The 23,930-nt window shown below is 33.2% G+C and overlaps 2 protein-coding genes across 2 annotated transcripts in view; both read left to right on the plus strand.

Moving 5' to 3' along the window:
- LOC115890798 (rap guanine nucleotide exchange factor 4) overlaps window positions 1-23,930 on the plus strand; it is a 691,873-nt gene that overhangs the window by 97,004 nt on the left and 570,939 nt on the right. The gene's annotated exons all lie outside the window — the stretch shown is intronic.
- Window positions 16,992-22,904, plus strand: LOC115890797. The gene has a single exon (XM_030911140.1). It carries the CDS (start codon window positions 17,608-17,610, stop codon window positions 22,765-22,767), a length of 5,160 nt encoding a protein of 1,719 aa, XP_030767000.1. The 5' UTR covers window positions 16,992-17,607; the 3' UTR covers window positions 22,768-22,904.

Below are 23,930 nucleotides of genomic sequence, written 5' to 3' on the forward strand. Positions count from 1 at the left end.
CCCCTTATGGGCCTTAGCATTTCTTTTCTGTTAAGATGTCTACGCTCCATAATGTCGTTTAGTACTAAACAGAGTTATTTGAATGAATTCTGGCCAGTTATCTTAAAAACATAGCCACTACAGGTTAAATTCGAACAATTGATGCTAGGTGCTTTTTATACATTTGACAAAAAATGCACAAACACTTCTGCAAATATCCCAAATTTAGAAATAACTAGTGTGACTCTTCGTTTCAATCGAAGTAGAAAGAATCGGCTTACAAATATGTGGTTGTTTATTCAAAACATTTATTTTTAACTTTAATAAAATGATATCCCTAGATTTTTCCGGTGTGTGTATTTATATCCTTATTTATTTTTTATTCTTATTTTCCAACGATGAAAATGGGGAGATTTATTTTGATATGTTCGTGGCTTCTGTTGATCAGGTAGTTGACGGCAGTGAATTCAAAATGGTACAAAGATGATTCACAAAATACCTTGTTGTTAAACAAATTATTTGGTGCAAAAATCCTTTAATTAAAAGTAAACGAAAGGTCGTGTAACATGAACAGGAATATCCTCACAGTAAAACTTGTTTCCTCCCGCTGTTTAAACATTTTAATTAAAATGTTTTACTGGCTTAGCAGCTTTTTAATTAATTTTGACTATAAAAACTAGAAGCTGAATTTGAATGAGCTCGTTTCACGTTAAGTTTGTAAGCAAAATATAATATGTTGTTTTTATACATTAAAAATCAAACTTTCTCAATTAATTTGTCTTTTACATGTATACTTTCTAATATACAGACCGGACCACCGTAGTAGTAACATAGGCAGTACCGGACGAATTAGCGTATACCCGTCCGCCGGATAAAACTCAGGCGAAAAAATGCGATAAAATAAAAATAGGTAGATATGTAATAAGAATGTTTCAGAATTTGTATTTATTCGTGTTTTAATAGCCAAAACGGATACATTGATTTTCGCGACAGTTCTCGTGTGAAATTTATTTTTTAAGTAAAATAATGGATGTTTACGAAGTTCGTGAGAAAATTTAAATTGTAAGATGGTATTTCCAAAATAGGTCTTATCGGGATATACAAACAATTTCTCCACATACTTTTGTAAACAGGCCAATTCCATCTTTACCATATCAAGATTTACTAATAATTTTGAAACACATGGGTGCGTGTCCCCACAAAAACACAAAAAGCCTGTTGTGTTGATTAATGAAGAACAGGAGTTAAAGCAAGTGTTCATTTGTGCTTCCGCGGATCAAAATCCCACGTTTATAAATAATCAAATTGCTGAGGTGGTTGCCCTGCCCACAATGCCCGTATTGCTCAAGAATATTTAAACAATACTTTTCCCAGCCGTTTAATTAGTGGATATGGAACTATTTTGTGGCCCGCTAGATCACCAGATCTTTGTCCCAATGATTTCTTTTTGTGGGGTTATGTAAAATCTAAAGTGTATGGTCATAATATGGGCTAATAATATGGATGAGCTTCAAGTAAAAATACGAGAGGGTTTCCAAACTATTAACCCTAATGTGTTAGCCAATATCAGACGGGGATTTTACGACCGCCTAGGCTTCTGTCTAGCTCAAGAAGCTGGCCTTTTTGAACACTTGTTATAACTTTTTTTTATTTAAGATAATATTTTAGTTTTTTTTGGGTTTAGAGAATTTATTTATTTTTAGTTTTAGCTTGTCAATACACTCAAATATTAAATATTTAAGTATTTTTATTTTAAATGTTACCTTAAGTGAAGGTAAACACTTAAAATGAAAATAATAAATAGTCGGCACTCCTCGCGTCGTATTCCTAGTCTGTCACGACCGACCCGTCTAAGCACAACTGCAACTGCGTACTGTCTGACCAGCCGACTAGCCGGCAGTGAATCTCGAGTACAAACGCAAATCGGGTAAACGTAAATTCGTCCGGCAACTTGCTATGTTACTAGTAGCCTGGTCTTCTCTGTATATTTAAATAAATGCTGTATGGTAAATATTACCATTATTTTACAAATATAATCTCTACCTATACATCTCAAAAGTGGCTCACCCCTATAACTTTTTTAGTTTTTCGGATAAAAAGATGAGGATTGGTATATTAGTATGTGACATAAATTAGGATTGATTGACGTATTCAATTGTTTTTGGTAACTTCCTGAATTACTACAACTTTTGATTTTTAAATGACACTCTCTGTGTATTTTTACTTTGCTCGATAGAAAATGACACTCTGAATAGAATGTCGTATCATATGTCAACTTTTGACATTTTCGTTTAAAAAAAAATTGTATTTTTAATTTCAATCTAGAGTGCCATGGTTGTGATAAAAACAATAATTTTTAATCAAGGGGTCTTGGAAAAATAGATTTGAGGTTCTAATGTTTTTAGTGTCTTCTCCGGACCGGTTAAAAGATTCCCCTATCGTATTTTTAATCATATTTCAATATATGTACATGTAATAAGAAAATTTGGATAAAGCATTTTTTATGCATAATTTGGTACCAAATCTTGGTATTTCGAGTCAAATTGTCGTTATGAACTTCATACAATTTCAAATAAACCATATGCGAAAATGTCAAAAGTTGACATATTTTATGTCATTCTATTCAGAGTGTTATTTTCTACCGAATAAAGTAGAAATATACCGACGCGACGCACGGTGCTATTTAAAAATCAAAAGTTGTAATCATTTCCGGTGAAACAGGAAGTGACCAAAAACAATTCAATACCTAAGTCGGTTAATGCTAATTTATGTCATATATTAACATACCAAATCTCCTTTTTTTTATCTGAAGAAATAAAAAAGTTATAAGGGTAAGCCACTTTTGAGGCGCACCGGTATACATAATTTAAAACTTCCTTCGAATTTATTTAAACTGAAAAATAATAAAGTACTAACTTATCCAAAAAATGTATATTCGTGGGTGCATTAATTTTGCCAAGAAAATGGTTTTTATTGAAATCTATAATCGATAGTGTTTTTATTGTATGATAAATATTTTAGTAACTCAAATGGAATGCAATAAAAGTGAAAATACAAGGAATGAATAGATATCAAAGGCATTTCAACCAGACAAAGGTAACAATGTAAAAAAGACGTTATTGTTTCCTTAGTAGCTAAGAAAGAATGGCATGTAACGGTAAATGTTATTTGAAAAGTTTAAATTGGAAAGTTAACTAAAGATACAAATTTTAAAATCTTATTCGGTTTATTTTCAGGCACTTGTTTTTTTATTTAATGCTGCTACATAAAATTCAGGTAATGTGATTACCTTGATAAATTTGTAATAAAACATATTTTCTATAGTAAATATACCTTATTAGATAGGTACCTAAAATAGTTGGAGTACACAAGGGTTTATGATAGACGTACTGTTTAAGTGTTATTTTAAATATTTTTTTTTGTTTTATGTGTTTTATCTGGCTTTTGACGACGAGAGGAGTTTGATATACCTCCTGAAACATTTCGGAAAACACATTTATTTTGGCTGATATGCAAATTTGTTTAATTAGCAAAATAACACTGGCGAATTGGTCTCCGTTGGATCAACGCAGTGGTTTGGATGGTCCCACGGTGTAATTTCTTAATCTCTGATATTAGATATTACCCTGGTTAAGGGACTAAAAGGGATGCAAATACAAAAAAACATGGGTTCTCAGTTTTTTTAAATAAATCAATTTTTTAAAATTTTCAAACTTGAATAACTAATTTGAAAAACGGCAAAGAGAAAATATGTTTCTTTTATCGATATCTACCAGCCCTGAAAATATTTGCACTTATTTAAGACTCACCCTGTATAAGTGGCAACCTAGACTTTTTATGGTTTAATCTGAGCGGTCTTTGGTACCGAAGGTTATTCTGTACAGAAAAAGATTACCTGTAATATTTGTCTGAGGATCATACCAAAGTTTACGGAATATAGGTATGAGCCGTTGAAAACCAGAGTGGTCTAAGTTAAAAAATGTATAGTACAATTCTTTTAAAAGTTCCTCAATATGGCCGACCTAGTTACGAAAATTGGTATTTTTTTAAATGAAAAATAAGTTGGCGTTAGCGTATTCAGAATTTATTTAGTCTTTGGTTAACAACAACATTCTTCAGGATTGTCAAATTGACATTAAAGTTAGGTTATTAGGTGGTTGTCTAAAATAAAAACATAGATTATTGAAATAATTTAAATAAGAATAAAGGTATTTTACCGCAGATCGGAAGAGATTTTACTTAAAGGTATTTTATAAACTTTCTCAGTGAGAATATTAACTCTCCTGTTTCTTATATCTCAGTTAAACGGACGTAAGAACTATAGGAAGTGAATTTATGCTTTCATGTTTTGACGATATTCGAGAGTTTCTAGAATTATCAAGATTATTGAATAATTATAGTTGTATAATAAGTGAAATTAATAGAAGACTTGGAGATAGGATGATGGGTTTCATGTTATAGTTGATAGACCACCCCATTTCTCTTAATTTGTGTTTTTATTTCAGTACAGTTAATCACAAATTGAATTGAACTGATATATGTGCAAAAACAGCTATATATTTTTAAAAATCTTGTTTAGATAGTTCTTTTATATACTGTTAAACTGTATCATCTACAAAGTCTTTAGCAAAAAGTTATAAAGTAATAAATTTTGTAGGTATAATTTTCGAAAATTTATATATAAAGATTGGAATACAATCCTCTGAGGGAAAAAAGAAATATTCAAAAACTCATTAAATACACTTTATTAAAAATAACAACATACAAAAATAGTCATCCATTATACCTTTATTAAATTTGTGTTCACACTCCTGTCAAGAAAGCCAGAAATGTTTGTTTAAATATTAACTTACTACGTACTAAATTTTATACCTAGTAAGTGATGGCGTCAACTAACAAGTATAGGATAAAAAAAAAATTTTAATATAGAGTGTACTCATACGATCTCCTTCTGCTTATTTATGAAGTGACTTTTCTTTCAAATGTGAGGAATACCAGTAAAATAAAACATAATTTTTGGTTTGGTTTGGTGTTTGATATTCTATTACAAACCTTAAGTGCTTTTAGTGAGTAACTGTATTTCCTATTATTTTTTGTGTATCCTGTAAAGTAAAAAAAATATGTATTTCCAAAAATACAAAAACAATGCAATAGATATCAAACAGATTCATAAAAACTACTTATACTTATTGTACATATTAGGTATATATTTCAAGTGTTATTTGATCTTTGGTCCTATTACCAACATTACCTTCTTGAGGTCTTCTCTACTACCTTTCTCTACTCTACCTTCTTTATATTGTAAAACTGATTTACAACAATCTTTAATGCCCGCGCTGTTTCCTGAAATATAAGTTTTAATCTATTTATTATCATATACATACTACAAACCTGTAAATTACTGATTCGAAGAAACTTCTCAAAATAATTAGAGATCTTTTTTACAAACATCTGGACTAATTTATTTTCACGAATTTGAGGACGAGTCAATATTTTCTAATACATTTTTAAGCGTTTTACACATTTTGAATATCTTCCAGGCTATTCCTCAGTTCTTGATCAGTGGAAAGATTATTGATAACTATATAATGAGTACTGCAGGTTAAATAAAAGAACAAAATCAAGCAGAATCTGTGAATAGAAACTCAAAAAATAATGAAAATATTTAGAAAAGGGGGCCGTAAACGTCAATGTCAGCTAAGTGTCAGAGTTCAATTAGGTTTACCACAGATTATCAATTTGAACAATTTGAACTACAGTCGATTGCAGTCTAGATATTTTTGTTCTTTAAGCCTCCCATACTGAAGTCTGCCATATTGGGAAGTTTTAAATGAATACAAATATAGTTTTGATATATGTGGTTTCAAAGCAAACAGTTTACTGTAAAATACTCACTTAATATATTAACATTGTAATTTTGGTATTGTAACAAAATGGGACCAATTTAAATTTTCGAATAAAAGTAGATGGTATTTTTTGTCAGTTTATTTTGTATTTTTTAATTTTTTGACTTGGACCATTCTGGCTTTCAATTGATTGAGACTATTAAAGCATAATTTAAAATATGTCTTCATCTAAATAAAAAAAATATATTTAAAAAACTGTATCTATGTCTTACAAATTTTAAAAAGATAATATAACGGTTTAACAAGTTAAGAAATATATCTGATAGTATCAGAATTATCAAAATCACCTTAGTTAAGCTCTTCTTATGGCAGATTGTCTTCTAAAAGTTCTGTGTCATATTTGTCCTGGTTTAGAAAGAGAAAAGAAAGGAGAAAATAATATTTTTATTGCTTCTACACCTTTAGGTTGTTAAAAACCCTGGATGTACTGGCGGTATAAACTGAGATAGTTGTTAGATATTTTATTTTTTTTTGCATTGCAGGCAACCAATATTCCTGAAGGACAGGTCATTGAATATTTTTAGTCTGTCTCTGTCTTGTTTACTAGCTTGATGTACGCTCAATATCTAAATAGAAATTCTATTTAAATTCTGTATGGGTCAGACATTTTAAAATTTAACCATTGTATTTCGAGCGAAGACACTTTTCGAAGCAAAATGTTTCATTATCATTATTATGAAATATGAATATTTGACTAGTAACTGCCTTATCCAATCAACTTTTTGAAACAAAATTAGTTCTGTTAATCACACTAAGTAAGAAATAAACTAATAAGATGCGAGAGCGGTAAACATGCGTTTAAGTCTGACTTGTACCACTCTGGCTTTCTGATGTAACTGGTTGGGTCTTTATGGTTGCAATTTTGAGTGAGAATATATGAAAATTTTTATAGACTAACATTTTTAAAACCTCGTGAGTAGACAGAAAACTACACCAGGAATCGTAATACTAAGGGCTGGCAAAGGTTAGACTTGGGTAAAGATTTCCGTATGTAAGAAGAGTACAATGCGTTTATAATGTACTGAACAAAGAGAGAACAGTAAACACGATGCAAAATGTATGAAATAAACCTAGAAACTGTGTACATTACTAAGAGACGTGGAAGGGGATATAGCAGATGTCGTCGCAGTCGACCCAATCAGTATCTCTGTCAGTACTTAAAGTTCTAGGGAAAGGTTTACATGATGCGTTCAGCTTCAAGATTTAATTACGTCTAGTGGTACTTTATTTGTTTACTTATTAACGAGTCGTTGTAATTTTTCTCTAACTTGAAAATTTTTAAGTGCAAATTAGAAAAACTTGCATTTTTGGTAAAAAATAAGTGGAATTGACTTGGTGTTCGACAGTTGTTGCGTTATTAGAACTCTGAATTCAAAAATCGATATCTCGAAATCTACTAAAAATAATTGGTTATAGTTTTTTCAAAAAGTTCTTAACATTTCTGCTATATTTTCTTAGCAGGCAGTGTGTGAAAATATTTATAAATAAAAAAGTTAGACGATTGCTGAAAATTGCTATGCACTAAAAGTAAATTGATGGGTGGTTTAAATTTTTTGAATGGAAAAAAACAACCTTATCGAATTTTTCTTTTTTAAACATATTGTAAAAGATCCGGTCAAAATAAAAAATGTTTCAATATCTAAAGTGGTTCTTAAGTTATGGCGTGTTATGTGTTAAAAAGTTGAGTTTTTAAATTATCGCGATTACTGACGTTTTTTCGTTATAAAAAAAATGGATACCCTAACTATATCCTTATAATTCCATTTCAGATGCTCAGAAACATACCTAATGATTTTATCGAGTTATATATATTAGTCGGTCTAGAACGTTTTTTTACGTTGTCCAATACCCAATATCCAGCCTGTTCTATTCGTACAATCCTCTATTGACAGGTTTCTTTCACTCATCGCTTTGTGTACGCTTTTTTGCCATTCCAGTTTCGGTCTTCCCTGTTTTCTTCTGCCCTTTGGTTGCCAATTGATTATTTTCTTGGGCTATCTAGTATCCTTCATTCGCTCTACATGTCCGTACCAGATCAGCTTTTTCTCTGTATCCTGTGTTATCTTTCTATACCATATTTCTATTCTATGGTTAGTACATTCTATACCCCATTTGTTGTTTTATGGTATTATTTCTTATTCGTTGTTGTCTTGAAATTCCCATTGATCTTCGAATGGCATCCATTTCTACGGCCTGTATCCTCTTCTTGTATCTCTCAGTTATTCTCCATGTTTCTGTTCCATACAGGATGTTGCTCTTTATCGTAGTTTTATATATATTGACTTTTCTTCGCTTTGTTATTGATTTGCTCCATAATATTCCATTTAGACATCCGATAACTTTTTTCGCGTTGATAATCCTTTTCTCTATTTCTCTGCCGTCAGTATATCTAATGTAATTCCCAGTGATATCAAATGTAATTCCCAGGTATTCATACTCTTGAAACTGAATAATTTCGTGACAATTGTCCAAGTTTAAATTTCCTTCCTGTGCGCCTATACATAGATATTTTGTTTTGGCTATGTTAACTGTCAAGCCCCATTCTCCGTATTCTTCAGAAAGTTTTCTTAGCGTATATTCCATATCATCTTTGTCATTGGCGACTATTATTTGATGGTCTGCGAATTGAAGTGTGAACAAACATTCATTGTCAATCTCTATGCCATACCACGGATCTTGCTTTTCCAATTTTTCAAAGCGACTGCAACGTATATTTTAAAGAGAGTAGGGGAGATGCAACAACCTTGACGCAAAGCGCGACAACCTTGACCTTTGTCGGTATATAAATGTTTCTGTAAGCTCTTTTCTTACCTTTATTTTTGATTTTGCGTCCTTATATAGTTCCTTAAGAGCTGTTATATAAGGTTGATCGGAGACTGTTCTAGTACTCTCCATAGTCTTGATATTGGGACAGTGTCGTATGCTTTCCGTAAGTCAACAAATGTTATATGTGTGTCCAAGTTTCTTGCCGATATTTTTTCTATAACTTGTTTTAAACAGAACACGTTATCTGTACCCGACCTTCCTGCTGTAAAATCATTCTGTTCTTCTTCCTCCTCTTCTCTATAATCTTCTTCTATGAGATCACGTAAAATTCTACCATATAACCTGCTTATTGTTCTGTCACTGATATACCATGGTAGTTACTGCATCCAGCTTATTGCCTTTTTTATGGATCGAGGATATATAAGCCAGCTTCCAGAGTTCTGGAACGGGATGTCCGTTTAAGCAACTATTGAAAATTAATGCCAAGCTTCTAAATAGTTTCTGCGTACCATTTTTAACATTTCGGAGTATATTCCTTCTGGGTCGCTTGCTTTACCTGATTTTAAGTTCTTGGCAGCCATTCTTATTGTTTCTTCCTATATTTCAATTACTTCTCCCTGTACGTCGACGTTTCGTGATGAATGAATTATTTTATCGAGTTATCTTTTCGAAAAAAAGTCGTTTATTAAATAAGCGGTTTGCGATCGTGATTTTACTTTATGATTACTGGATAGGGAGAGGCGTACCGGCAACGCCGCAACAGCATACCGTCACATTTCTCTCACTCCGACTTATTCGATCCTTATGCGATTTACTTCCTTCCACACATTTAAATACCGGTGTATTGAAATAAGAAAATCCAACAAATTTACTTAGATCGCCCTGGTTTTCAACAACTCATATATTCTGTAAACTTAATGATACCATAATGTGTGTTTGATTATTTTCCATGGTGCATCGCTGTAAAAAGCCCTTGGTATTATAATGAGCCCGGCAAAGGAAAATCTATACTGACCTCGGCGTGGGGGAACCTTGAATGAATTAAACGGTCGAATTAACACGCCGGCTAAAGACCGTTCTAGCGGAATATTAAAATCCGATATAATCACAATGTGGGATGCTATCAAACGAAATTATTTTTGCTGCGGCGCGGCGGCCTTTACCTATTTTTTTTTTCAGTTCGATTAAAAAGGTTTGCGGTCCTTTTTTCGAGGCACAAGAAAGGCAATTAACGTAAAAAGGGCGGCTCGATATTGCCCTTTTTCGGATATAAATATCTTGGGGGACGATATTTTGGTCGGAATACGGATTTATTTCGAGTGGTAAAAATTAGAAGCTGAAAATAAAATAATTCTTAAAATTTCATTCATATTTTTTTCACTTTTGGGAGTAAAAATGAGATTTTTTGTTGCGAAGCTATACGTTTGATCGTCAGACATACAGCCGAGGTACAAAAAGTAATTTTACTCCGAATAGAACATGCTATTTTTTTGCAAATGCCACAAATAATTTTTTCTACGTCAGTAAGTCTAACGTCAGTAAAAATGTAATTTTTAACGCATGCTGTCAGTGCCTAAAATGTGACATTATGTCACTGATGGTAAAAGTCATTTACCTTTAGCACTGGTGCTAAAAGTAAGTCACGTGATTTACTTTTTCACACTGAAGCGATAATTGAAAAAAAAATAAGAAAAATCAAGTCAACGTAAAATAATTATTTACGCAAATTAAATGTACTGTTAGTGAAATTACAATTGGAACAAGTTATTCCATGGCCAATTTCATTTATAGCTGTTGTACAAGTAGAAGTTATCTCTGACGTGAATCTTGTACCAAGATTAGAAGCAATGGTAGTATGCGCTGAGGTTCTGGATAAAATTTGACTTGCAATACTCGTTTTATTTTGTAAAGAGTCTTCTATATAACCTTCCGCTACGGTACTGGACTTCCATCCACCGTGTCGCTAAATTGTATTAAGATTAGTCCCAGAATCTGCCAGCAAACTAGCCGAGGATCTTCGGAAGCAATGTCCAGTATCAAGATGAGAATCGGGCAAATTTAAAAATTTAGCAATACATGGCAGGCTCTTATCAAATGTGTTGATTCCAACTGGGGTCGTGGCACATTTATTTTTAATATATTTTATAAGTATTCTTAAATGATTGATGGTCGCTGGACGGATATGTACTTTTTGTAATAATTAAAATATAATGTACCATTACAGTTGAGGGTTGGAACCTTTGGTGTTACACAGCAATAAAAACACTGAATCACCACAATACACCAAAACACTTTTACTTTTACACTGGAGGCGCGTTTCGCTAACCATGTTAGCATCATCAGCAGATGATTATAAACTAAAAAAAACTCAGTTTATAATCATCTGCTGATGATGCTAACATGGTTAGCGTAACGCGCGTCCAGTGTAAAAGTTTTGGTGTATTGTGGTGATTTAGTGTTTTTATTGCTATAATGTACCAGTAATAAGAAATATTCAATCCACATTAGTTTTTGTATCTGGAATATGCACGATTAATGAAGCTCCTACATCCTCGATATTATTCTATGTCAAGGTGCATAGTTCTTCACGACGGCACGCTCCAAATATTCCGAAAATTACGGCAACTTTTTTCATAAGGTATATTTCATCCGACGCCTCTGCAAGAAATTTGTCGATCTGTTCTCTGGTCAATATTTTCGACTTCTTTGGACGATATACCTCACCTGTTCGCTTCGAAAAAGCAATAAGCCTGTAATATTTGCTTATGTCCTGATTGTTAATCTTTATCATCGCCTTGACCATGGAATAATTTGACCAAAGCGTTGACGATTTCCATATTTTGGACTTTTCTTCGAAATATGCTAAAAGTACTTTTTCACTGAACTTGTCAGTACCACTAACATTTTTTAGGTCACACCATCTCAAAAATCGATTATATGAAAACTCGTACTGATCCTGGGACTTGCTGGGTAATAAATCGAAAATAATTCTATTAGCCGTTTCTTCAATTTCTGCTGGGAAAAACTCAGTTTCTTGATCACTTTCCATCATTTTATAAGAGTTGAGGCCCAAATTTGACATTAGTTGACCGGACGAATCACAACAAATGATCGAATGTTTGGAATTTTTCAATTATCCTAGCAACCATAAACTTTATAATTAATTTGATTTCTTTTTCTTCTTCTTTCTTCTCAAACTCTTCTTTTCAGAAGAGAGTTGCGTTGCCTAGGCTGCCAGGACCATTCTGGCAAAGTACTTTTCTGCTTTTCTTTTTTCTTTTTTATTGGGTGGTCACGTTTTACGAACTTTCACCGATTTATCTTTCTTAACGACTAACAATTATTGAGGCTATTAAACAGGTTGCTTTAAGCAGAATGACATATTATGAATTATTCATTAACGTAAAAAGTAATAATACCTTGTTATAATATACCAGTATAAACTTGTTTGAAAAAAAATATTGTATGATATGTATGCTAAAAGTGATTTTATTTTGTTCGAAGGGATGGGACACTTCGGCGTCGTGTCCCAAGCTTCCCTTCTCAAAAAATAAAATACCACTTTTAGCACTTATATCATAAATAACCATTTTAAACAATTTCAAACGTTCCAGATAATATAAAAGATTTAAAAGCCATACCTTGTATGTAATTATATATCGAGAAACTATGGTTACGGTTCTTCTGGAATTTAACACTTGAGGAGCAGACTTTCTAGATGCATTTTCTCAATTCTCAAGAGAGAAACTACCAAGCTTTTTGCAGAGAACTTAGCGAAAAACTAGTACACCTGAAAAATGGATAAAAAATAATTATAAAAATCGAACACCTACATGTGAAAAATCTAGTTCTGGTGATATCTGAAAAAATTGAAAAAAAAAACTGTTAACTGTCCTTTAGACATGAAATTTCTCTTTATTTTTCTGCTACTACTGTCCATATTTCCAACTACATGGTCACCCCAGTCGTAGTTTAATTCATTATTTTATCTACAACCGTTTAGTTATAACGTTTTTACATCACTATTTTTCTAGTATTTCATTTACGTTATGAGGTTCATAACACAACTATTGGTGTTATGAATCTATAACACAACTAGTTTCTATAATAATGAAAAACAACTATATGAACATCTAAATATATAAACTTTTCCGACAATAATGATTCCGTGGCACGTACTGCGGCAAGTTCTACATCTGAAGGGAGACTTTCGGAATCGCTCATCGTAATTTTTAAAATGATTTTTTTGGGCAAAAAGTGCTCGCGTTTACTTGACAGGGCAAACTGACTTTTCAGTATAAATGTGACAATTGTCATAGTTAAAGGTGTTAAAGGTGGGCGACTAATAAACGAAAATTAAAACAGCATTTTCTTATTTTTCGGTTGTAGATAAAACGTTGTACATGACACGTGCGTTTAAACTTGATTACAACACTCGTGTGATTAGAACGACTCGGTCTACGACCTCGTCGTTCTAATCGTTCACACTCGTTGTTGTAATCACGTTCATAAACACACTTGTACTGTAAATAACTATAATCTACAACAATGTCATTATGACATATTTAACATTGTCATTTGGATGTCCATTATGGCTTTCATAATAGCACTTAGCACTAGTGCTATTATGAATTCATAATAACACGCAAATTTTAAAATAAGAAACAAGCAATGAAAGGTACCTAAATACGTTTATTTATTGTAAACATTAATTATAATATCAGTACAATTGGTTAAATTAATTCCAGACGATGACAGGTGAGTTGAATTTTTAGAAAGTAAATTTATTTCCTGACTGCTTGAACTTGTTGAAGGCCCATCATTGCCAGAAATGTTACCCAAAATATTACATGACACTTTTTTCTTATTTTCTTTGGAATTTTCTATATAGCTCTCTGCCACTGTGTTAGAGCGCCAACCACCATGTCGTTTAACAGTTAATAAATCCACTCCTGAATCTGCAAGCAACGACGCAGACGATCTACGGAAACAATGTCCAGTGTATTGTTGTGGATTTGGAAGACTTAGGAACAACGCTATTTTATACGGCATTTTCCCTAAGGCATTAATAGCCAACGGGTTGCTTAATATATTTTCCATTTCTGTACCCCACAAAAAATTCAAAAATAGTGCAGAATCACAATCACCCATATTAATATTATTTTTTGCTTTTTGCTAAAACTGAACGTTTAATACAAAATTGAACATCAATAATTGAGTTGTCAAAGTCAAAATGGAAACAATCCACAAGCACGGTTACCACGGCGCGGCGTCGACTAACATCGGCACCTGATAATTTTGAATTTCAGTTTTTACGAAAATATCTCTGATATTTTAAATTAAATCAAATCTCTTTGGATCGTCCCTTGTGTCGCGTTACACGTTCGAAACGAACTTTTGAATGAAACTTGTGTAACTAAGCCACTCGGCTAATGCCTCGTGGCTTAATGTTACACGCGTTTCATTATGTTGTTCGTATCGAACTTGTATCATTAATAACTATTAAGTAGTATTATTAAAAAATAGAGAAGTTTAGTTTGGATTTCACAGCACATAAGAACATACTTCTGTTGGTTTGTTTACCGTGTAGGGAAAATATTTGTTACATTTTCATATTTAGATATTACCAAATAACAATAACTCGAGCAGGTCATCAATGTATCATAATAACCTAGTTACATTAACCCAGTTAGAATAACCACTGTTACAATTTATTATTTTGATGAGCGTTGCAATATTATATAAACATCAATGTTACCATGTCGCAGATTCTTCACTAATAAAGTATTGAATACTGCGACCCTGTCAGGATTCGAACCTGGAAACTTCTGCTAAATTTGTTTGGTCAGCGGAATGTCAGGAATCATTTAATTACCTTAAAAACGCCCTAGTCAGTCCAAAAATTTTGCAATACCCAGATTTTTCTAAACAGTTTATTCTCACAACCGATGCTTCGAATAATTCTTGCGGAGCAGTTCTCTCACAAATTTTCTATGGTGAACAGTTACCAATAGCATATGCTTCACGTACATTTACAAAAGGAGAACAAACAAATCGACAATTTTAAAAGAGCTAACAGCAATACATTGGGCAATAAAACATTTCAAGTGCTACCTTTACGGTCAGCAGTTTTTAGTACAATCAGATCATAGACCTCTAGTGTATTTGTTCTCAATGAAAGACCCAACGTCTAAACTGACTAGAATGCGCCTAGATTTGGAGGACTATAATTTCGAAATTCAATACATAAAAGGTAAAGATAATGTAAGTGCTGACGCATTATCTCGTATAAACATTGACACATTAAAGGAAATACATTTCAATGCAGCCCAAGTGCTGGCGCTTACCCGATCTATGACAAAAACTTTAATAGAAAAACCAAATAATATGACTTCAAATAATATTATAAAAAAACATATTCCAAATTTGCGAATTTATGAAGTACTAAATAACTACGAAGTACTAAAACACCCTTTACTGAAATTTAAAATAGTTGCCAATTTTATAGAAATATATATTATGAGAAAAAACAAAGTAAGCGCTTACTCAAAACATCCAATTATTAACGATAATATTGCTTTAGAGCAAATATTGCCTAAGCTGGAAAAAATGGCTGATGATTGCAAGTTTAATGAACTAAGAATATGTACTAATGATATTATTTTTAATAGGTATACCATAAATAAATTTAAAGAAGTAGGGCAACGTATTTTAAATAAACTTACAATTTTAGTTTACCCACCACAAATTAGGATAACTGATAAAGGAGAAAAACTCCAGTTAATAACGAAATTTCATAACGATCCAACCCTAGGTGGACATTGTGGTCAAAAAAGACTACTCAAAAAATGAAAAGCTTTTTACAAGTGGAAAAATATGTCAAAGGAGGTTGCGAATTATACAAAAACATGTCATAAATGTCAAGTCAATAAAGCCAAAATAAAACATTTGGAGCTTCTGACATTAACACCCACACCTCAAAAGGCTTTTGATATAATTTGTATTGACACAATAAGTCCATTTCAAAGGTCCTAATCAAGGTAATTCTTATGCTATCACTATACAGTGTGAACTATCTAAATATGTTAGTATTATTCCCATACCAAACAAAGAAGCAAACACTGTAGCGAAAGCAGTCTTTGAGAATTTCATTCTTATATATGGGCTGTCAAAAGAAATCAGAACGGACATGGACACAGAATATAAGAATGAAGTTTTTGAGAAATTAGCATCTCTTTTAAAAATAGAACATAAAACATCCACTGCGTATCACAGTCAAACTATTGGGGCGTGTGAAAGAAATCATCGCTTTCTCAATGAATTTATTCGAATGTATGTAGACGAGACACGTGCAGATTGGGATACTTGGACTAAGTATTTTGCTTTTTGTTACAACACCACTCCAAGTAGCTACCATAATTACACCCCATATGACTTGGTGTTTGCTAAAGAACCAAACTTAGCACCAGTATTTAAAAAGTCTGCCGTGGATCCTTTATACAATATAGATGCTTACAACCAAGAAGTTCGTTACAGACTGCAATTAGCTCAGAAACGGACAGGGGAATATCTCGATAAAGCAAAAAAGGATCGTAAAGTAACATTTCATAATAAATCTACGGAAATGAAACTTAAACCCGGAGATCTCGTTTTGTTGACTAACGAAAATAGGTAGAAATTAGATTGTTTTCATGGTCCCTTTGTCGTTATTTCTACTGACGCATGACGGTGTAAACTGTAAAATTAAAGACAGTAAAGGCAAACAATCCATTATTCATAAAAACCGACTAAGAATTTATACGAAACCATAATGGTTAATAAATAGTATACACTGTACATACATAAAATAGTTACTCAGCTTAGCAATTACAGATTTAGCATATTTTATGAATATTTAGGTAAATGTTATTGTTATACTTATTATGTTATTGTTATAAATTATAGTATAGGCTAAATATTGGTGCACTATATTTAGATTTTTGTATAGATACATAATAATAAATTTTTAATGTAGGTAAGAAATGATATGTATAATATTTAGAATATCAAATTAGTTTTTCAATTTATAGGTATGATTTTATTTTGATTATAGTTGTATATTATATAGTAGTTATATATTTTTTATGCTTTTTAGGTAAACTAGTAAAACTTTACACATGATAAAACACATGAGTATTATTTCGAACAATTTTACAACCGCTAATGGACATAAAACATATAAAAATCTAATATATTTTAATTAAAAACAAAGAATACCTTCATACCTGACTTTATTTTCTCATTATGGATTCAGTTTACTGAACAAAAAACTGTGAACTGATTGTCAATTAAGACTGTTTAGTGGTCATTCAGTGTTTTTATTGTTTTCTGTTTTCCTATTTTTATGTGTAAAGTTACCTTTAGTTATTGTACGTGTGGGACGACCTTAAGATTGAGAGTCGTCTGTCAAAAGTGATGAAAGAAGATGGCGGAACAATAAAGTAGTCAGTAATACGTCCGCTGTTTTAATACAAGTTTTTAATTGCAATAGTAATACCTCTGAGTAATACTATCAACGAAGAAATAGTTCAATCTACAACATATTTGGTCCTTCGAGCCGGATCGCTGGGTGAAATCTTCAATTATTTCAAAGATTCAAAGAAAATCCATACTTTTCCGATCAATTTCTATCGTTCAAGGTCGAAGCCGGACGAGTCCATTTGCGCAAGACGATCCAGAATAGGGGAGTTGCGTAGTAAAAGCGGTGCGAAGAGTGGACTGGTCCAACTGCATCGGAAAAGGGGAGGACACATCGACGAAAGCAGAAAAAAAATACGTTTTGAGAGCCGTGCCCGGGATTGGTAAAACGACGACGCAAATTGCCGGTGAGTCCGTTCCTATTTACCTTTATTATCCTTTTCTTTCAACGGGAAGATAGGTTTGCTCCAAGTTCTTATTAATAGGTTTTAATATCAAAATGCAAAACGAGGAGACAAGGGTTCTTTTAGGGAAACGTAGAGTTTTCAAACAACGACATACATTATTTGAAAAATATTTTAAAACCCTAAAGGAATCCTTTCAAGATACTTCGCCTACCGATCGTGAAAGGTTTAAGATTGCTGAATTAAAGTTACGTTTAGAAAAATATGAGAAATTAATACAAGAATACGAGATAGTTCAAACAGAGATAGAGATAAGTTCAGATGATTTAGATACACAAACGTTGGAAAGAGAAACTTTTGAGAAAAATTATTTTAGTTTATTAGTTGAGTGCAAGGAATTCTTAAGCATCTTTGACAAGGTAATTCCAAATTCTCATAGCGAATCGAGTAATTCAAGTAACTTTGATGTAGGCTCAAGTAACAATAATAAAAATGATTTCAATGTAAAATTACCAGAAATAAAATTACCGAAATTTACAGGTTGTTACGATAATTGGTTAGAATTTCGAGATACATTCGATTCACTTATCAATGAAAATTCAAGTATAACAAACATTCAAAAATTTCACTACCTGAGGGCAGCATTGGACGGCGGTGCCATGCAAGTTATTCGTTCTATAGAATTTTCGGCTGACAATTACCAGATAGCGTGGAATTCTTTACTTCAAAGGTATAATAACAATAGCGTTCTGGTAAACAATCATGTCAAAGCCATATTCGAAATGCCCACATTATCTAAAGAGTCAGCAAGTGACTTAAGAAAAATGTTAGATAGCCTCTCTAAGCATTTGTGCTCATTAAAAAACTTAAATCAACCGGTTGAGCACTGGGACACACTTCTTGTTTTTGTATTAAGTCATAAGTTAGACAAATCAACACTTCGAGCATGGGAGCAAGTTAAAGCAGCGACAACTCAGGGCAATTCGGATACGGTGACATTAAAAACATTCAAAGATTTTTTACGTTCAAGAGCCGATTTCTTAGAAACAGTTTTAATGACCAAAGAGGTCAAGATACAATCTCATTCATATCAAATTTCAACAAAGTTCAAAACTGAATGCATTTTTTGCAAGGGTTCAAATCATTATATACAAAATTGCAATGATTTTTTAAAGCTTTCAACTCAAGATCGTCTTAATCAGCTTAAGAATCGAAAATTATGCTTAAATTGTTTACGCGGTTTTCATACGATCAACAATTGCCTAGCAGGACATTGCAAAAAATGTACTCAAAAGCATAATACAATTCTTCATAACGACTTTCAAGTAAATTCAAGACCAGAGCGTCCAACAACTTCATCAAATAACGCATTTTCTGCAACTTCAAGCATTGCTTCGGATAATATTCTATTATCTACAGCACTAGTTCAAATTAAAAATTCAAAGGGATATTTTCAAACATGCAGAGTTTTATTAGATTCTGGGTCCCAATCCAATTTTATTACAGAAGATACATGTAAGAGATTAGGTCTAAAGACATTTCCAGTAAGTATTTCTGTTTCGGGTATCGTTCAAACTCCTTTTCAAATCAAACAGCGATGCAATATTACTGTAGTGTCCATGCATAACTCATTCAAAGCTGATATTTCATGTTTACTTCTACCTACAATTAATAAAGGTTTACCATTCCAGTCATTCGACCTTTCAAATTTAAATATTCCTTCCAATTTGAGGTTAGCTGATCCTGGTTTATCGGTTTCTTCAAAGATTGATATTCTAATTGGTGCTGAATGGTTCTACAATTTATTATGCATTGGTCAGTTCCGCTTAGGACCTAATTTACCTACGTTACAAAAAACTGTTCTAGGATGGGTAGTCTCTGGAAAATTATACAATGATCCTATTGCTGCGCAATCCATGTGCAATTTTAGTACAAGTTCAAACGACGAAATCTATTCTTTATTGAAAAGGTTCTGGGAAGTCGAAGAAACTGTTCCACCTGGTTCAAATGTGAAATTCTCCTCAGATGAACAGCTTTGCGAGGACATATTTTCTAAAACAACCGAGCGAAAAGACGACGGTAGATTTATTGTTCATATTCCCTTAAAATGCGATCCTATTATTCTAGGTGATTCTCGTGAAATTGCTACCAAAAGATTCTATTCTTTGGAGAAGAAATTGAATCGTGAACCAAAGTTAAAGGAAGAATATGCAGCATTTATGAACGAATATATTCAACTTGGTCATATGCGAGAAATATCTAAAATTGACGAACATTCTAATTCTGGTTTTCTGCCACATCATGCAGTTGTTAACGAAAATAATCAAACTACTAAGCTTAGGGTTGTGTTCGATGGCTCGGCACAAACTGATAATGGAATTTCTTTTAATAGTTTGCAGCTAGTTGGTCCTACCATTCAGGATAATCTTTTTTCCATTTTATTAAGATTCCGACAGGGGCCTATTGTCATCTGTGCGGATATTGTTAAAATGTATCGGCAGATAGAGATTCATAGATCACAAAAACATCTCCAAAATATTCTATGGCGTTTCGATTCTTCAGAGGAATTAAAAACTTTCGAATTACAAACAGTAACTTACGGTACTGCATCAGCTCCTTGGTTAGCTACAAGATGTTTAAAGCAATTGACCATAGATTATTCCAAAATATTCCCACAATCATCTCATTTCGTGGCATCCAATTTCTATATGGATGATTTGTTGATAAGTTGCAATTCAGAAAGTGAGGCGTTAACAATATGTGACGAAATTTCAAAAATACTTTCTTCAGGCTGTTTTCAACTTCAAAAATGGGCAACTAATAGTACCAAAATTCTTCAGCACATTCAAAATCCTTCTACTATTCTTAAAATTGGCAAGGATCAACGAACCAAGATTCTAGGTTTGTATTGGTCTTATGAAGACGATCAGCTAATGTACACTATTGCTGATTTTATCAGTTTAAATAAGTTTACCAAGCGTACTATAATGTCTGATATAGCTCAGATTTTTGATCCCTTGGGACTCTTGGGCCCATGTATCATTTTAGGAAAAATTCTTCTTCAATCACTTTGGTCCTTAAAGCTTGACTGGGATGAGTCTCTTCCAGCTACTATAGACAATCAATGGCGGCAATTACGGCAAGAACTACCAGTACTTAACATTTTAAAAATACCCAGATTTGTTTCAAATACGTCAATCGTTAAGTTGGAGTTACACGGGTTTGCCGATGCCTCTTTACAAGCATATGGCGCATGTCTATACATTCGTAGTATATCTTCCAGCGGAGAGATTCAGGTAAAGCTTTTGACAGCTAAAAGTAGGGTTAGTCCTCTAAAATCGTTAACAATTCCAAGATTAGAACTGTGCGGTGCTCTCTTGTTAGCACAGCTAGTTGATCGAGTGAAAAATTCAATGACTTTTACTTTTGATGATATATTTCTTTGGTGCGATTCCACTGTCTCTCTTGCCTGGATTCGTACTTCTCCAAGTACTTTGCAAGTTTTTGTTCAAACCAGAGTCGCTCAAATACAAAGGTTAACACAACCTAACCAATGGCATCATGTTCGAACCGCCGACAATCCTGCAGACTTTCTTTCCCGAGGTATTTTGCCTAGGGCTCTTTTGGATTGTACTATGTGGTGGAATGGCCCACAATGGCTTAGCCAACCTAAAGATCAATGGCCCTATTCTGCAGCTACTTTTGAAGGAGAACTCCCAGAAGTTAAGAAACAAAAAATAATTCTCGCAGCTTTTCAAACTTCAAATTGGATTAATATTAATAAATTTTCAAACTTAATGAAACTTCAACGGGTGGTCGCTTATTGTCTTAGATTCATATACAATTGTCGAAATCCCACTGACAAGCAATTTAAACCTTTCAAGGCAAAGGATTTATCTGATACTCTTAGATACCTTATTACGATATCTCAAAAGGATGATTTTGCAGAAGAAATTCAAACGTTGCAAAGGAGTCATGCGTTGCCAAGGCAATCTAAGCTTCTTTCTTTAAATCCTTTTCTAGACGATGAGGGTATTTTACGTGTTGGTGGACGTCTTAGTCAATCAAATTTTAGTTTTGATGTCAAACATCCAATACTTCTTTCGTCCAAGCACCATCTTACAAAATTGCTTTTTAGACACGAGCATCTAAGATTATTCCATGCTGGACAACAACAACTGCTTTATTCAATTCGTCAACGTTATTGGCCACTGGCTGGTCGCAATTTGGCTAAACAAATTGTTCATTCCTGCATAAAATGCTACCGCTGCAAACCACTGCAACCTTCTCCAATCATGGGTAATCTTCCAAAAGCGCGTGTTACTCCTGCTCCACCCTTTTATAATACTGGCATAGACTACGCAGGTCCAGTATATTTGAGTTCAAAAAAGGGAAGAGGAGCCAAGGTTTCTAAAGCGTATATTGCGCTATTTGTGTGCTTTGTGACCAAGGCCACTCATTTAGAATTGGTGAGTGACTTATCAAAGGATGCCTTCATTGCTGCCTTCCGGAGGTTTGTAGCACGCCGTGGTAAGCCAAGTAATGTTTATTCCGACAACGGAACAAATTTTGTAGGAGCCAATTCAGAGTTACGAGAATTATCTCAATTTTTAAAATCGCAAGAACATTCTTTACAAGATAGTATATCTAATATTGGCGTAAATTGGCACTTCATACCCGCATTCTCACCTCACTTCGGAGGAATTTGGGAAGCCGGTGTTAAGTCGGCTAAAAGACACTTGACTCGAATAATCGGTAGCGTAAAACTTACTTTTGAAGAGTATTGCACTATATTGGCAGAGGTTGAAGCAATCCTAAACTCTCGTCCAATCACTCCCATGTCCTCAGACCCCAATGACCTATCCGCTTTAACCCCTTCTCATTTCCTTATCGGACAACCGGCAACATCACTTCCCGATCCAGACCTTAGAGACATTTCAACGTCACGCCTTTCAAGATACCAGCTGATGCAGCAGTGCCAACAACATTTTTGGTCCCGCTGGACTCGTGAGTTTCTTAGCGAGCTTCAGTTACGCACCAAATGGAAAACTCAGCAAGCAGCACTTCAAGTTGGGTCTCTTGTTGTTCTCAGAGATGACCACTCTCATCCACTTCAATGGAAACTCGGTAGAATCGTCTTACTTCATCCAGGATCAGACGGCATCGCTCGAGTAGCTACTATCAAGACATCAAGTGGAACTGTGAAACGGAGTTTTGCTAAGTTTTGTGTATTGCCGATTGAGGTTGAAAGCTGACTCTTTCAAGGCCGGGGGCATGTTTAGTGGTCATTCAGTGTTTTTATTGTTTTCTGTTTTCCTATTTTTATGTGTAAAGTTACCTTTAGTTATTGTACGTGTGGGACGACCTTAAGATTGAGAGTCGTCTGTCAAAAGTGATGAAAGAAGATGGCGGAACAATAAAGTAGTCAGTAATACGTCCGCTGTTTTAATACAAGTTTTTAATTGCAATAGTAATACCTCTGAGTAATACTATCAACGAAGAAATAGTTCAATCTACAACAAAGACGATTTTATAAAAATTATAGATCACCAATATTTCATTGTAATTTTTTCTTTGTTTATGGATTGGATTAACCTAAAAACATTTTTAACAAAGAAATTTAAACAGTAAAATGATATAGTGTAAAACCCCTTTACGAGGCCCTAAAACTTGCTCGTAAATTGTTAAAGCCGCGCCATTCGCCATAAAATGTGACGTTACTATACATATCAGGTGAGCTTAGTCAATACCAAAATCTATTTTTACCTACGCCCTTTTCGGTTGACATTTTGCCAGTTAGCATTTCTAATTGAAATAAAGAGATTGAATGATTGGAAAACATTCGCGTTATGAGCAAAATTAATAACGACTATACGGGTTCTTATTCGAAGCTAGTTATTGTTTGTTTTAATTGAAGTTCAAGGTTTGTTTAATTTACGCCTAACGAGGTATGTAGATAACGTTGAAAATTTGTACGGACAAAATTACGAACTTTCTTAATATTATTGAAAATATGATTTTAAGGACTAGTCTGTGGACGGTCAGCAATTTAAATCTATACTAATATACAGGGTCCGGCAATAGTGCGTCGGGCATCTGTAGCTCCTTGTTTAAGTACAAACCTAAATTATATACTAGGATGTATTTCAGGAAAATATTTTAACTTCTATAGGGTGGCTCAAAAAAGCGATCGAGATGATTTTTTTTAAATGGAACACCCTGTATATTATTGCATTTTTGGCCTCTTTTTAGATCACTTTACATAATCCTAAGACATGAGTAAATATATTTCGATAATTTCAGAGATATTAATAAATAAATAAAAAAATATGTATTTTTCAGCCTTTCTCTAAAAAATTATTAATAATACAAGAACTGTTCTGATATCAAAACTATATTAGATATTTACTTTAGATGG

This window comes from Sitophilus oryzae, unplaced genomic scaffold (assembly GCF_002938485.1).
Source record: "Sitophilus oryzae breed Bouriz unplaced genomic scaffold, Soryzae_2.0 scaffold_926_pilon_pilon, whole genome shotgun sequence".
Classification (NCBI taxonomy): Eukaryota; Metazoa; Arthropoda; class Insecta; order Coleoptera; family Curculionidae; genus Sitophilus; species Sitophilus oryzae.

Coding starts and splice junctions, on each gene's coding strand:
- LOC115890797 (XM_030911140.1), top strand. CDS start 17,608: ATGCAAAACGAGGAGACAAGGGTTCTTTTAGGGAAACGTAGAGTTTTC.